Below are 17,405 nucleotides of genomic sequence, written 5' to 3'. Positions count from 1 at the left end.
CATGTTTCATTCAGAAATATGCATACTAAAGGGGTTACAGATCTTGTTTTATGATTTTGTTTTTCAAGTGGTACAATGATGTCCAATGATAAACCACAAGGTGTGAGTCAGGGGTATGCCACAACCATGCAATCCTTGCATGTATTGAATTATATCTTTACTCTTAAGACTAAAGCTTTGCTGGTTATTTTTTAAATGTACTCACTCACAAGTTAAAAGGGAGACTCACTCATTCACTTACTCACTTACTCTCTCGCTCTCAGGCTATTATCATTTCCTCAGAGATCTGTAAGCTAAAACATTTAACTTGAGTGACTCCACTTAACAAAATAACCGATAGCAAAGATTTAGTTGTAAAAGTAGTAAAGGTATTAACTTGATGTGTACAAAGATTAAATGCTGTTAAGGTTTAAAAAAAATCCTGATCAAAATGAAATTTTGTTCAGCCCTTTAAGATATTTTTGCAGGGCCTGTTGTTGAAATGCTAGTTGTTGGAAGTGTAGGGCTGAAGTTAAAGACTTTGTCAGCGATTGCGTTTGCTTCTGTTGTAGAACAGTGAGAGCTTGTCTTTGAATGGATCCAGCAGTGTAAAGCAATTCAGGGAGCTTCAGCTGAAGGCCAGTTTTCCTTTAAGGTTTTGCTGGTGTGACACCTGGAAAACTGCCTGGATTCCTTTTCAGTGGATGATTTCTAGGCACCTTCATTTCTAAGTATAAGTGACACAGAGGAATTCGAAGTCTCACGTGCTATTCACAGTTACTTCATCTTTTTTGCTGTAGGCTGGAACCATTTTCACACGGCCTGCTGAGGTCATGAGACAGGTCGGAAACCAGCGTAGGGAAAGAGCAAGAAAGATAGAAGAAGAAAAGGAATGGGTTGGCTATAGTGTACAAGCAGTGGCTGGGCGTGGGGGTTTAAAGGTGTACTGAAGCCCTAAATATCTCAGCTCCTTCCTGAGGTCACTGCCCAAAATGGCTGCTCTGAGCCAGACCTTGTACAATTCAAAACAAAATATGACTGCTATCCCAAACTGTCAAATCCTGTTTCTGTTTGAAGTATTGGGTTAGCCCAGATCTGGAGGATAGTCCCATTCCATTGTCTTTCAGCTGAAGTAATGAACTTTTCAAATTTGTCAGCCATTATTTTGACTGGTTCTTATTCTTTCAGGTTCAGTGAGGTGGGACGAGCTGTTTATGCCTCCAGGGAAACCATTCTGAGTGGATTTCTATTTGTCCCTGTAGGAATGTATATTAAATTTCAAGTATCCTTTGTGATTCCTCTTGAGATAGTAAGTCTGCTTTCTTGGTCTGGCTGATTTCAGTTGAATCTACAAGAGAACTTAGGTGTCGTGTCATGTCCATTTCTGTTGAAGATCCTTATGATTGACTTCAAAAAAGAGATTACAGTTTATTGTAAAATCCACAGAAATTATATCTTCATACCATGTGCAATGGAATACCGATTTTCTTGCCTAAATGAGTGCAGCTCCAAGAACACTTGAGGTTCAACACCATCTAGGACAATTCAGCTTGCTGGATCAGCACCCAATCCAACAGTTTAAACATTCCTTCTACTATTAATAATCAGTGACTGCAGTGTGTGCCATCTATACAATGCAGCAGTTTATCAAGGCTCTTCTGACTGTATCTTTCAAACTTGTGACCTTTACCACCTGGAAGAACAATATGCTCATGAAAGAATACAAAAAAAGGATTGTGAACTTGCTGATCTCTTTGGTTTGCATTTTCAGATTCCCTTTGCTCTGGTCCAGTTTCCTCTTTGGGAGTTTCTGAAGGTAGGTTCATACTTTTGTAATGTAAATAACTTAGCTTCAGCACTGGTTTAATTTCAAGGTTTGTGTGGAGTCTGTGGCAATATAGTCATTACTCTTTCTTTTTAGCATAAACTCTGATCCTATGCTTTGATTGCCAGCTCTCCTTGGACGTACACCTGGAGACTTTATCACATGACTCCAGCTTCCAGTTACCTGTACTTGGTCACCCAACATGCCAGTCGTGATAATATACTACGTTCCTATGCCAATCAGAAAGCTCTTTGTTTTGTGATTGTTAGATTGTCCCAGCTGCCTGTGCTTCTTTTCCCCTCACGTTCAATACTTTTAAAATTTCATAAACATGAACAATTTTATGACCTGTACTTAACTCACTTAATTCTTGACTGTTTTCCCATCTGTTTTGTGCGTTGTGAAATCTTTAATATTAAAGGTGCTGCATAAATATAAGTTGTTATAATGGGCCACTTTCACCAGCCTTGTGAACATTGGCACACATCCTGAGAAATGAGAAAGGAACTGAGATATTTATGGCTTCAGTACGTCATTAAACCCCTATTCCAAGCCACCTCTTGCACGCCATAGCTATTCCATTCCTTTTCTTCTTCCATCTTTCCTGCTCTTTACCTATGCTGGCTTCTGTCCTGTGTGATGCCATTCCAATGCCACCCCTCCCTTGGCCTATCTCCATGCAAGCCACAACCTCCCCTCCCTCAGGCCATTATCCCCTTCTGTTCACCAACAACGTTTGCAGTTGAACCTGCCCGCCTCGGCTCCACATCTGTGCCTGTATATCCCAATGCAGTAACCACCAACTCAAACTCAGAAAAGTAAGCCTCCTTTTATAATGACCATGGCATAGTTTCAAACACTGCTTCTTTCACTTTATGATCTTAAGATATTGAAGCCTTTCCCAGCTACAGGATGGAAGTGGCATAGCAGATCAAAGGATAATTAGAAAGGATTTCAGAAAATTACATGGAAGACTCCCATCAGATGGAGGCTGATCTTTCCTGACAACAGGGCCTTTGGTCATGTCTATGAGCAAGGTGAAATAACTCCACAGAGGCTTGTGTATCCTGTCACCAAGTCACAATTTATTTACATGTGGAAATCCTTGACTCTGACCCAGCTCCCTCAGAGCCAGCTCTGAGTGGAATGAACACTGACACTCCTGTTTATACCTGTCAGACTGGGTTCCCTGATTGGACCAGATTTACAGCCCCAATCAGGGAGTTGGCTAACTTCATCACAATCACTACTCCAGTTGTGAGTTCTTTCCAATCTACCTATCACTGAGTCTACGGTCAACCAGGAAAAGAGGCAACAACAGCATTGAAAACAAATAAAAACCAAATTGTTACACAATGTATGACTGTAGCCATCGTCTGTGACCCCTGACTCAATACAGGAATGTGCCTTATATGCCAATCCTCTCTGCAGCTCATGTGGATCAGTTATACAAGCTCCACCCACCAAATTAAATCAACAGCAAACCTGAATAATGTGGAGAAACACAAACTGAAGGTGAAAGATAGGTGGTTATAAGGGAGCAATTTTTATATTGTAAAAAGTACATAAAATAAAGCTTTTAAAATATGATTTGGTTTTAAGAGATAAAAACGCTTCATGGCTGCAGCTCATTGAATTAGTTGTCATATTGTAGGCAGCCATTCCAAAAAAAAACTTGGGTTATGTTTCAACACCAAATGGAAGGTATGCTAAAAGTATCTTTATTTCCTGTTCCTGCTCTATCAGTAGAGTTTCATTGGATGCTATTCTCATGGATAACATAATCTCAGAATAATGTTGTTTCGGTGCTAGAAAAGATATTCAATGCTCCAAGGGATTTGGGAGTATACTGAAGCTTCCAGAGGACTTAGATTTGATCCCCTCCACTTTGAATGCTCACAAAATAGGATTAACCAGCTTTAGTTACTTTGCCTGCTATCTGAAATTTAAAACCCCTTTCTTTAAATGAGGCAGTCTGATTTTTAACATGCAAAAATAAAAACAAAGGCAAAACATATGCAAAAATAGTGAACAGGGAGGAGTTAAAGTGAAAGACTATCCGAGAAGCTTAACAGAGACCTGCTGTGTGGGTTACTAGGCTCAGCAGCAGTGAATTTATTTGAAATTTGTTATTCATAAGGGAAGAACAGGAGACTGGAATGGTTCTCTGTGACAAGAAGCTTTGAAGTAGAAAACAAAGTCCTCCATTCAATTTGCAACTTAATGAAGCACACGTGATACAGGCTCGGCTCTCAAGCCTGTTTCAGAAAGAGCATTTGGTTCATCATTTTTTTTTAGGCAAACTGCATATGATGATGGGAGAGGGTAGCACCTTTTCAAAAACCATTTAAGTACTTCATGCTGTCCAGACAGTTGTGGGCCTTACAGTAAACCCGCTGCTTATTTCTGGCAAAAAGCTGATGTAATGTTGTGACACATCATGCAGATGATATAATAGACAGTTTATGGCATCCTAACCAGACATCCTGTTCACGGGAACTTAAAGGACATCCTTAATGTGTATCTGAAGAGTCCCGTTGTTGTATGTTTTGGCGTGGGAGTTAGAAGTGTTTTGGGGATAGCTTTTAACAGTCAGTGACTGCACGCTTTGTGATGTGAATGAGTGCAAAGGGTCATTCTCTGTCACTAGCAGACATAAGACAATATGGCCTTCCAAATCTGACTGCCAGCCTGCTTTGCTTTTATATCAGTACTGGTGGCTACGATGCAGGCGAAATGCCCAATAACTAGTATGACTTTTGATACTGCACAGTGTTCCCATGTAGCAGTGGCGTCACCTCATTTACTCCACCAGTGCATTGATGGTGGCAGACCAGTGATATCATTGTAGCATACTCAAGTATACTTATTAACAGAACTGACACCACTCATTTTATACTCACCCTTGCAGTCAGACTGTATGAGAAAGAAGACTGGAATTCATCACTATACGATTTAGTTTCTTCTTCCATATCCATACAGCAGGGTTAGTTTGGTACAAGAGCTTTCAAAGCCATATGTGATCAATTTTATTGTGAAGGATCTTCATTTGTATTTCCTTTTATTATAAATGAAAATCCTATCAGAGAGATAATAATGGATTGATGCATGCCGCTGATATAGTTACTTTATCAGGTAATACTCCTCCTCCTTTCAGATATAAAGAGGAATTTTTTTTTATTTCTGCCATGTGTGTAAATAAATTGAATTTAATGGACAAATTTCAGTTGGCAAGTTTTACAGAGCAAAAGGCTACCTGGTTCTGCCTTATAAATAGCTTTAAAGTCACATCACACAACTTCTTTGTGAACTTGCAAAAAAAAAGCAGTGTGCCCCGAGGATCAATGTGGGGTCTACTGCTTTTGTCAATTATATAAATGGTTTGGATGCGAATATAGGAGGCATGTTCTGTAAGTTTGCAGATGACACCAAATTGGTGGTGTAGTGGACAGTGAAGCAAGTTATTACAAAGGGACCTTAATCAGATGGGCCAATGTATCAAAGAATGGCAGATGGATTTAATTTGGATAAATGTAGATGTTGCATTTTAGTAAGGCAGGACTTATACAGTTAATGGTAGGGCCCTGGAGAGTGTTGCCAAACAAAGAGACTGAGGGGTGCACGTACATAGTTTGTTGAAAGTGGAGTCGCAGGTCGACAGGGTAGTGAAAAAGGCATTTGGCACATTTCCCTTCATTGGGCATAATGTTGAGTGAAGCATATGGGAAGCCATGTTGTGGCTGTATAAGATGCTGGTGAGGCAACTTGTAGAATATTGGATTAAGTTCTGACCTCCCTGCTATAAGAAAGAGATTGCTAAAATTGAGGGTGTTCAGAAAAGATTTACAAAGATGTTGCCAGGGTTGGAGGGGTTGACCATTAAGGAGAGGCTGAATAGGCTGAGGAATTTTCCCAAGAGCATCGGAGGTTGAGGAGTGATCTTAGAGGTTTGTAAAGTCGTGAGGAGCATGGATAGGATGAAGATCCAAGGCCTTTTCCCTGGGCTGGGGGAGTCTAAAACCACATAGGTTTAAGGTTTAAGGTGAGAGGGGACCTGAGGGGCAACATTTTCTTGCAGACGGTGGTACGTGTATTGATAGAGGAATGCCGAGACCTGTTTCTTGAAACAATCTGATGGCCATCTTTTAATGGTTCCAAACATGAAGCAGTGGCACAGGACTGACTATTTCTCTTGGTTCTTCTGCTGTGCCTACTCCATGGCTGGTTCTTGCAATACATTTCATTGACCTTTGCTGCCACTTCAGTGCCCCATTTATATGAGCACGTCTTATGAATAAATGAGCAATGAGTAAGAATAACCAATTTAATCGCTCAAGCCTGCTCTGCCATTTAATAAAATCAGGCTGACCCGTTTGTAACTTCAAATCTACCTTCCTGCCAATCACAATAACCTTTCACCTGCCACACCTCATTGTTCTCAGTCCAGTCCTTCTCCACTCGCCACAGCTCCACCTTCCTGACACCTGCCACATCTGTCTGTTGGATCTTCCTCAAAACGGGCTTAAAAAACACCACCTGCTGTTCACATCACCTGCCTACTAAACCTGCTGCTGCCCCATCTGTTGTCCACTTCAACCCCTCACAAGCATATCTACTCAGACAAACTTCTCTTCATTCTGGTATTTTCCTCCATTGTCCTATAAATGCACAATGATCATTGTCATCATTTCTGACGCAAAATGCATTGCCATGAGCAATAATATAATTGTCCAGATGCCAAAATTAACTTTTATAATGATATTCAATGTTTCAGTGATTTCAATGATGTCTCTATATTTTGAGAAGTGTTACAGTGATTTTCCTATTGCGAAACAGATTACACTTTGAAAGATTCTAGTGCAGTTGCAAGTCTAAAGGCCATGCCAGTTTTTTTTTCGCTAAGTTTGACCCTTCTTCAAATGCGAGTGTATTGTAAAACTGCTTTTTGAAGTTGCCTGTGTGTTTAAAATACTTTTCAATTCTTTGGCAAGTTGGCCGCTTCAAAGCTCACATATAGCCACACACTTTGTGAGATAAGTTCTCATTATTTCAGCAAACCCTCTGGGGTTTCAAATGATTTGAAATAGAACAAATAATGTTTTTTTTCATCTGCAGGCCGTGTGGTCATGGAAGCAGAATGGTGCGGTTGATTCTTGGCAAGCTGCAGTCTGTGGAGCATTTGCAGGTGCAGAGGATTAAATTAAATACTATTCTGGGAGGGCTGGGAGAGGGAAACATGCCAAAAAGTCAAGTTAGCAGAAACATTCTTCTAAAATTCCAGCAGTGATTTAGAAATAATGTTCAGAGCTGGGCAGGTCCGCAGAGCAGAAAAGGTGTTTGAATGAAGGACAGGCAATTTGTTCTTGACAAATTTGAGTTGTGAGAAAATAGAAGCTGTCACTTGGGCCTCTGCATTTGTTAAAGGAATATTTACAAATCTTTCAGTTAAGAGGAGGCCTGTACTGAATCCTTAGCAGTGCAGCTGTCTGCTCCAGACTGTTCTTTAGGGATTTAAAGTCATATCAACAAGGACTCATGATTAACAGTTCATGTGACAAGTTTGACAAAAGAGCAGATTAATTGGAGTGAGGAGCATGGCAGTGCTGCTGCATAGACCTTGAGGGCTGGAAACATGCCATTTGTTTTTCCAGTGAAGCTACAGGACACCAACACCTGTGCTGTGCTCTTGAAAAGCCTGAAAAAGGAAGAATTTTTTGGGAGTGTTGAATCCCTAGAAAAGTGTTTTTTCTTAAGCTGACAGTTTTGCACAGTTTGATTATTTCTTTGAAGACTTTTTCTCTCATGCAACATGCATCTATTCTGCTAATCTGTTCAGCGAAACTTCACATTACTAATGTAACTGAATGCATCCTTTGCATGTGACCAAATGTTGGGTTGGTCAGTACTATTCTTTTCTGTGTTTTGTACATGTTTGCTGTTTTTCAGATCCACTTGGTGCTAGACCTGTTCAGAGCTGGCATTTACCCATGACTATTTAATTGATGTTCCAAAGTTTAAAGTTGACCAAATAAGAGAAAAATAACAAGCAAAATTTCTCAACAGGGTATTGATTTGGCTACACCTTGTTGATTAACATCACTCTCAGGGGCCTCGGCACTTTGCAGCATTTCTGAATTCTTTCCTTATCTGGAAATGCAGGAACCAATGTCAAATCAATATTTTCTCATATTTTAGTTCTTATTACCAACTTGGTATTATTTTTAAAATTTATTTCTCAAAGAATTTGAAACACTTGATCATGTTGGCAAATTTGCATGTCAGATTTATCATCCCCCTTTATAGCCTTGAAACTTTAATTTTGAGGGCCTTTGAAGTTTCCCTGAGTGAGCTAACTGAAACTTTTACTTTCATCAAAGCAAAGGATTGCAAATTTCTAATCAAATGCACCAAATTCTGTTTTATCTATGTGGAATTTTGAGGGGTTTTGTGCGTTTGTTTGGCAATTCTGTGATTTTCTATGGAAACAGTAATCAATGCTTTTGGTAAAACGTTCTTAAAAATCCAGTTAATGTGAGGTGCCTACCTCAAAATGGTACATCTGAGTGAATACATAACCATGAGTCCTGGAGAGTAAGTTGCAGTGCCATTTGGATCTTTAAGAGACACCAGTTTGGAGAGAAATGGATTATTTCGTAGTGTGAGATACTTATTGTTTTCAGATATGTAAACTTTAACTTTGAAATGATCTTCTTTTAGCATACTTCTGGGTGAACAATATTGTATCATACCAAGAAAGTACCAACTCCAATTTTAACATTAGAAATATAGTTTTTGCACTTAGTGGTATTCCTGGTGAACAATTCAACTATTGGCCTGAACTTTCATCTCTGATTTTAAAATTAATGATGTATATTGTGTATTAAGCATCTATAATGTGGACTACTGTCCAACGTTGAAGCTTTCAGTTGCTTTTAATGCATATTAACAGAAAGATCCTCGATTGCTTCCTGTCAGATTGACTACCTGACAAGTGTGTACAATGCTTGAAGGTTGCTTTGCCCCTCAGCAAGTAATTTTAATACTCGATTTTGTCTAATTGAAAAATTATTCACTTCTAAACACTAACTCACACTTGGAAGATCCACACTAATTATTATACCGTAGCCTAGACACAATTAGTGAGATTGCAGGTTATAAATTATCTGGCTTCCGGGTCACCACTTACCTTTGACAGCCTGTGTTTAATTCCACCATTTAAAATATGATGCAGGCACTCTCATTCCTCCTTTGTTAGTGGATTGATTCTCCGTTGGGTGGCAGAGCAGCTCCATTTCTGGGAAAAAAATGGCTATCCTGTGTGGCTGTCAATTGTTGTACTTGGCCATCAGAATGAACAGTCAAGGGACTCAGTGCTGTTCCAAGGAGCTGAGAATGTTTAATTACTTACCCACCACTAACTGGGGAGAAATCAGTAGTGTGGTTCAGGACATGCACTAGTTAATGATACCTGCTGTGGTTGCCAACTCTTTGCTGAAAAGAGCTGATTTGCAGAGAGTAACTTTACAAAAATCGTGTTAAATTGCCAAAAGTAATTCATTCCCCACAGCAGCGTTTCTTGATGGAATATTTTAGAAGAGAAAATGCTGGGACACTTTTGCAAATACAGTGTGCCAGCTGTAAATCTGATCCAAAGGACAGCTGGTTAAACCTGTTTGTTTTCTTTTTCGACATGGGTGCTCTTTAAGTGAGTACTGAATCAATAAAGTTATGATCTGTCAAATATTATCCACTCATGCTCAACTGACTTACAACAATAAAATTGCCAGTCTTTCTTGCAAATCCTTGATTATCTTAAAGCTGTATAACTTATTATACTCCAACTACTCTTCAGTGTAATTTACATACTTAATTGAATGACAGTGTAATCTTTTTAAATGAATGACATTACAAAGAGTATAAAAAGCAATTAGAATGTTTCCTATTATTTTTGATTTTGGTTAATATAGTTAGCCATCAGTAGTACTATCAGCCAAGACAACAAATTTTCTGCAGTGTTGCAATTCAGTGCCAGTCCAAGCATAGGTAATTTTCAGTTCTTGGTGAAGGTTAATAAACACTGTTAACTTCAGGTCAATACCTGGAGTTCTCAGTAATATCATTTAGAAAATAAATTGTAATTTTCTGTTCTGTTTTTACCCTCTTAAAATCCCTAAGAGTTCTTGGTGTCAGTAGTGTCAGTGGGAGCTGGATTAGTTTTATTTTGTTGATGTTGCAGAATGGCTTTTGTTGAACCTCAGGGGTTTTATTTGAATTTGCACTTAGGAATTCATTTTTGTAGGAGTTGTTCAAATGAAGGAAATGTTCCAGTGGTATATATTTCCTGTGTTTGTCATTCTTTTCTTCACCTCAAAGGGCAAAAGATCAATCAAACAGGCCGTATTTTTTATGCAGGAAAGCTTTAAAAATGAAATTGATCTGCTTTCAAGTTAAGTAATACTTATGTTTCATCTGCATCAGTGAGCGATTAAACAAAGTATCTATGTTGGGAATTGGTGGTTTATGGTAAGTAAACTATAAGTATGTGTCCACTGTATAATTTACAAATGTTGAGAATGAGTTATGATAGACTGTAGATGAGTGGTGTATTCAGTCTTACTCATAGTTCCCTCATATTAGTTGCTTCATGTAACATGAATCATTTTATTATTTCTACAAAATCACTTAGAAACATGCATTTCACAAGGGATGTGGATGAGATAAATGATGGCATTACGTAGATTGCTTCAAATTATTGCAAAAGATTTCAATATGGGACTTAAAAGTTAGATTGTAAAAGAGAGAAGCTTTCTTAATCACTTACTCGTAGCAAAATTGTGAATAAATGTGTGAAGAATATATTTACGACTTCGCTCCCAGAAATAAACAGAGGACACCAGTTGCTGTCTTCATGATGGCAGGCTCGCTGCAGATTTAAGCAGCGATCTGTATGTTGGCTGTTAATGTGGGTAATGACTCCTGCAGTTCATCGAATCAGTCTTAAACTTCAAAGAAGGATCATACCACATTCAGTTCTTCAAGCTGCTTCTTCAAAATTCTTCTTCTGTGCTGTAGAGTTTAATAATTCTCTTGAAACCTTTTCAATTCTTTCTTATATTTCCAGGCACCATGCACTGACAATGCTTCCTCTGTCAATCCATTCATCAACTTCTAAGTGAAGAAACTGAAATTTAACTGTCTGCTTAGCCTCTTTTTTTTATTAATTCTTTTATTCATTCACAGGATGAGGGTGTCACTGGCCGGGCAGCATTTGTTGTCCATCCCTAATTTCCCAGAGGGCTGTTCAGATTCAACCATGTTGCTGTGGGTCTGAAGTCACACAGAGGTCAGACCAGGCAAGGATGGCAGTTTCCTTCCCAGAGGGACATGGCTGTGCCAGATGGAATTTTTCGACAATTGGCAATGGATTCATGGTCATCACTAACCTTGAGTCAATTCCCCCTCCCATTCCTCAGACAACATGTCCATCCTGGGTCTCCTGCAGTGCCACAACTATGCCATCTGAAGGTTGCAGGAACAGCACCTCGTATTCCACTTGGGAACCCTGCAGCTCAATGGTATCAATGTGAACTTCACAAGTTTCAAGATAGCCCCTCCCCCCACTGCATCCCAAAACGAGCCCAGCTTGTCTTCGCCTCCCTAACCTGTCTGTCCACCTATCCCCTCCTCCCACCTCAAACCCCACCACCATCTCCTACCTACTAACCTCATCCTGCCCCCTTGACCTGTCCATCCTCCCTAGACTGACCTATCTCTTCCCTAACTCCCCACCTACACTCTCACCTTTACTGGCTCCATCCCTGCCTCTTTGACCTATCTGTGTCCTCTCCACCTATCTTCTCCTGTATCCATCTTTTATCTGCCTCCCCCTCTCTCCCTATTTATTTCAGAACCCCCTTCCCCTCCCCCATTTCTGAAGAAGAGTCTAGGCCCAAAACATCAGCCTTCCAGCTCCTCTGATGCTGCTTGGCCTGCTGTGTTCATCCAGCTCTACACCTTGTTAAGTAAGAGGCTGTTAAATTTTTAAACAGTTAGAAGGTTTTAATTCATTTATAGGTATATGTAAATCTCTGAATTCCTTTCAAGTCACTGTCCTGAGAAAACTAAACGTTATATCAGTGTAAAGAAGAGGCAACATTTTAGGTCAGACGATGCATGTTAGGTGTGAGGCCTAGCTTAGAATCTGTGTTTTGGTTTGGAGTCAAACTGGTTTTATTTCTAAAGTAGGAATTTATAAAACTGCACATTGACTGGCTGTCTGTAAATTGAGTGTTTATTTGAACAAAATAGAATGTGTCTGCAAATACAAATCCACCCCATAGATTTACCTGTGTGAGTATGTGTGTGTGTGTGTGTGTGTGTGTGTGTGTGTGTGTGTGTGTGTGTGTGAGAGAGAGAGAGAGAGGGTGTGTGTGGGGAGAGTGAGTAAATGTGTATGTTTATGTGAAGGGGGGCAACTGAGTGAGTGTGCGTGTGTCAGAAAGAAAGAGTGTGGTGCACATCAGAGAGAGAGAGAATGTGTGCATATGAGTGAGGGAGAGGTGGTGCGTGTGTGTGGGCGGGGGACGTGTGTGTGTATGTGTGGGGATGGCATGTGCATGTGTGTGGGGGAAGCGTGTGTGTGTGTGCGCGTGTGTAAGTGGGGGAGTGTGTGTGTGCATGAGAAATAGAGGGGGAGACGGGAGAGAGGGCGTGTGAGAGGGAGAATAGTGTGGTGTGGTTGCCCACAGTGTCACATGAACCCAAGATCCCAGTTGAGGCCATCTTCACGGGCACCGAACCTGGCTGTCAGCCCCTGCTTGGCCACTCTGCATTGTTGTGCATCCCGAAGCCTGCCTTGGAGGACGTTTACCAGAAGATTTGAGAAAGCAGAGTTAACGTTTTAAGGCTGGTAACTCTTCACCAGAACTTAATCACTTTATTTTATTTGCTGCTTCTTCATTGTTACTTAAGCTTCATACTGAGCTAAGTTAGTTCGCTGCACTTGAATTTTTGCCTGGCCTAAATTCTGAGAAGAGTAAAATTAAAGGGTAAAATTAACAGAAAAGAAAGGCCCAATATGCAAGTTTTTACGAACGTATTGCTCCGTGATACTTGTGATTTTAAACAAACTTAATCAGGATAATTTTACCTATTTAAAGAATATACATGGTTTAAATTTGTTACTTTTGGAGATCAGATTGGTGTCAAAAGGCAATCAATGCTTCCTAACTGAAAGGCTCATTCAGTGCAGTGTTTAACGATGGAATCTCAAGTTGGAAGCTGAATTTCCTACTCATAATTGATATAACTTCTCTGTTGGAATGTGGTTGCCAGTTTCAATTCAGTCATAGATAACAAAGTGTGAAGCTGGATGAGCACAGCAGGCCAAGCAGCATCTCAGGAGCACAAAAGCTGACATTTCGGGCCTAGACCCTTCTTCAGAGCTGATGCTGCTTGGCTTGCTGTGCTCATCCAGTTTCACACTTTGTTATCCTGGATTCTCCAGCATCTGCAGTTCCCATTATCTCTCAATTCAGTCATATGGGTCTGGGATTTATTAGGGTTAGCACTGCTGCCTTACAGCGCCAGGACCCCTGTTCAAATCTACTCTCGGGCAACTGTGCAAACTCCGCACTCACATTCACCCCGTGTCTGCTGGGGTTTTCTCTGGGTGCTCTGGTTTCCTCCCACAGTCTGAAAATGTGCAGGTCAGGTGGATTAGCCATGCTAAATTGCCCATTACTGTCCAGGGATGTTTAGGATGGGTGGATTAGCTATGGGAAAATGCAGGATTACAGGGACAGTGAGTCTATGTGGATGCTTTTCGGAGAGTCCGTGTGGACTTTGTGGAGGTGATGGCCTAGTATTATCACTGGACTGTTAATCTGGAGACCCAGATAATGTCTTGGGGATCGGGGTTCAAATCCTCCCAAGACCAGTGATGGAATTTGAATTCAATAAAATACCTGGAATTAAGAGTCAAATGACGACCATGGATCCACTGTCAATTGTTGGGAAAACCCACCTGGTTCACTAATGTGCTTTAGGAAAGGAAACTGCCATCCTTACTTGGTCTGGTCTACATGTGACTCTAGACTCACAGCAATGTGATTGACTGCTAAGTGCCCTCTCGGCAATTAGGGCTGGGCAATAAATGCTGACGTAGCCAGTGACACCCTCTTCCATGAATGAATAAAAAAAAAACCTTGTTGGGCCAAATAGCCTGATCCTGCACTTAGGGCCCCTATGATTCTATGTAAGTTGTTTAGATGGAGGTCACGTATGTAAGCTCATTTCCTTACAGGCTGACAGAAGACTATTTTGATATCCTTTTGGACATCACGCTTTGTGATTACATTTGTTTTCCAATCTACCTGTTCAGGGAAGTTATTACTCATCCTTGAGACAGGTGTGACTTGAACCCAGAGGGTCCTAGCTCAGAGTTAAGGATGCTGCCACTGTGCCCCAAGTTTGATATCAGTTGACATTTTTGTTTCTTAAAACCACAATGGATAGAGCATTGAGATGGTAATTAAGTAGTGTCTATAGTATATAGCGTTGTAACCTGATATGAACTTCTCGATGCAGTTTTGAAATAGGTTTTGTAAATTTTTTTAACAAAAAAAGCTGTGTTTGCTATTTTCAGGTGCTTCTGCAGCAGCAGTCACCACCCCTCTTGATCTAGCAAAGACAAGAATCATGCTAGCCAAGGTAAGATTGTTGAATAATACTGCAGGCAAGATGAAATTGTGTTGCAAATTACTCATGGCAGTTCCATGTCCTTTATATCTTTTTGAATAAAATATAACAACCCTCAATATTGTGAAATAAGATCTTGAACCCTGATGAATGAGCTATGAAGGCCAAACTCCCAAAAACATTACTGTATTGTGGGATAAATAAATATTTGTTGTTTTTCTGCTGGTTTACCAAATTTGCAGCAATGTCAGTCAGCTCCTTTCTTAATGAAGAAGAATGATAATTGAACTGGGGTTTATTTCAGGATTGCATCTTTTGTTGATATAATGCAGTCAATCAATTACTTATCAAGATGTTAGTCTACTAGGTTCATAGGTTTACAAAATACCTTTTGTAGGAAGACTGTTCAATAACAGATCTCTGACAAGAATGATTCAGTCAATCTAAACAAGGTACGATTATCATAATTGTAGCATGAAGAAAGAAGTTGTTGAGACAATTGATTTGCTCACAGCATTCTCTAAATTTGATGATCGTTCTTTGCAGACAGGTACCACCACTGCCAGTGGAAAGGTGTTACCAGTTTTAAAAAACATATGGAAAACACAGGGAATTTCTGGGTAAGATTTCAATTTCTTTTTTCCTCAAATACCACAACAGAGCCACCTGGCATGATATTTATAACACTTCAGCGAAACTAAAACCCAATATCAACCTAACCTGCCTGATGGAAATAGGGCAGTATCAAGTCAGGCATCTATTTTGTAAACCGTGTATTTTTATACTGCATTGGAATCCTTTGAGCATAAAATTAACTGGGTTGTTAAACCTGTCCAATCAAAAATCATGCAATTTTCACTGTGCTGACTAGGTTCAAATTAGAACTTTGATTGCTCTAATGTTGCTGAACCTATTGACGATATTTCACAGTTTCACCATTCCGAAAAGAGCAAAGTGAGGTCATTATCACCTTAAAATTATATGATTCAAATGGAAGATTGAAAATGAGTTATCATTCTGTAGTCAACTTGATATTCCAATATCCAAGGCAAAAAAGTCGAAAGCACGATTGGGTTTTCTTGAAGACTGAGCCTTCGTCTTGGCTTTTCATTGGAACTCGAATTGGGAAGCTTTACGTTGAAGCCTGAAAATCATCCCATTTATCTTTAAGCGAGAGCATTGTAGCTGGGGAAGCAATTTGAAACTTAGTAATGATATCTGCTTGGTGAGAACCATGGAAATTATGCTTCTTAGATCAATGGAATTGGTAACTGAGGTATGACCCTGTGGGGTAAGTGTATGCTTGCCGCATAAGGGAAACAGAAACTCTGCCTCAGATGCTGGAGAATCTGAGATAACAAGGTGTAGAGCTGGATGAACACAGCAGGACAAGCACCATCAGGGGAGCAGGAAAGCTGATGTTTCGGGCCTAGACCCTTCTTCAGAAATGGGGGAGGGGAAGGGGGTTCTGAGTTAAATAGGGAGGGATGGGGAGGTGGTTAGAAGATAGGTAAAGAGGCGGGATTACAGCCAATAAAGGTGAGTGTAGGTAGGGATTTAGGGAGGGGACTAGGTCAGTCCAGGGACCACAGAGAAGTCAAGGGGACAGGATGAGGTTAGTAGGTAGGAGATGGGGGTGGGACCCGAGGAGGGTGTAGATGGGAGGAAAGACAGGTTAGTGAGGCAAGGACAAGCTGGGCTGGTTTTGGGATGTGGTGGGGGAGGGGAGATTTTGAAGCTTGTGAAGCCCACATTGATACCATTGGGCTGCAGGGTTCCCAAGCGGAATATGAGTTGCTGGTCCTGCAACCTTCAGATGGCATCGTTGTGGCACTGCAGGAGGCCCTGGATGGACATGTCGTCTAAGGAATGGGAGGGAGAGTTGAAATGGTTCGCAACTGGGAGGTACAGTTGTTTATTTTGAACTGAGCTTAGGTATTCTGCCAAGTGGTCCCCAAGCCTCTGCTTGGTTTCCCCAATGTAAAGGAGACCACAACGAGAACAGCGACCCTACCCCCGCCTCCTATGTACTAATCTCATCCCGTACCCTTGACCTGTCCGTCCTCCTTGGACTGACCTATCCCCTTCCTAACTCCCCACACTCACCTTTAATGGCTCCATCCCCGCCTCTTTAACCTGTCTGTCTACTCTCCACCTATCTTCTCCTCAATCCGTCTTCTGTCCGCCTCCCCCTCTCTCCCTATTTATTTCAGAACCTGCTTCCCCTCCCCCATTTCTGAACGATGGCCTAGGCTCAAAATGTCAGTTTTCCTGCTCCTCTGATGCTGCTTGGCCTGCTGTGTTCATCCAGCTCTACACCTTGTTATCTCAGAAACTCTGCCTTCCTGGATCTAACAGTAGATAGTATTGAAGATACTAAAACAATATTGTTTTTCAAAATGCAGTTGCATGGAAGTAAAGAGACTAAATGTTACTAATGGTGCAATGAGGTCAAAGCTTTGTGCCTTGTACTTATTAGGACTGAAATGCAAGGAAACTAATTTAGGAAGGAGGCACAAACGTATGTAACTTGAGAAGAGGGTGTTGATTGTTTGGAGTACGGTTCACATGAAGATGCAGCAGGATCTATTAACTATCTTAATTAAACTAATTAAATGCAAAATAGTCAACTGTAATTAGTCAGGATGTTGTTATGAGGTTGGGTCAGCCTCCAGAACCATTTTCCCCATGAAAGAGTTATAATGCGGGCATATTCTTTGTATACAAAGAACAGAGCCCTAGTTGTGAACACATGTAGCTTCCAACACACAAAAAAGAAACACGTTGTGAACCCAATAAATAATCTTAAATTGTATTATTTCTGGCACAATCAGAATTATTGAGTAAATGTCGTCTAAAAGCAGAATCACATATCATTTTGACAAAAATCCTAGAAGCTACA

The 17,405-nt window shown here is 40.5% G+C and overlaps 1 protein-coding gene across 5 annotated transcripts in view; it reads left to right on the top strand.

Moving 5' to 3' along the window:
• Window positions 1-17,405, top strand: part of slc25a26 (solute carrier family 25 member 26) — a 212,392-nt gene that overhangs the window by 161,956 nt on the left and 33,031 nt on the right. For all 5 annotated transcript variants that reach the window (XM_048547940.2, XM_059649929.1, XM_048547937.2 and 2 more), the window contains 4 exons: window positions 1,751-1,795; window positions 6,920-6,989; window positions 14,451-14,515; window positions 15,050-15,123. In XM_048547940.2, the coding sequence (XP_048403897.1) occupies window positions 1,751-1,795; window positions 6,920-6,989; window positions 14,451-14,515; window positions 15,050-15,123 (254 nt within the window). The remainder of the gene's footprint in view (window positions 1-1,750; window positions 1,796-6,919; window positions 6,990-14,450; window positions 14,516-15,049; window positions 15,124-17,405) is intronic.

The sequence above is a fragment of the Stegostoma tigrinum genome, chromosome 11, assembly GCF_030684315.1.
Source record: "Stegostoma tigrinum isolate sSteTig4 chromosome 11, sSteTig4.hap1, whole genome shotgun sequence".
In the NCBI taxonomy this organism is placed as follows: Eukaryota; Metazoa; Chordata; class Chondrichthyes; order Orectolobiformes; family Stegostomatidae; genus Stegostoma; species Stegostoma tigrinum.
The sequence above is the reverse complement of the archived record's forward strand: the minus strand, read 5'-3'. Positions and strand labels throughout refer to the sequence as shown.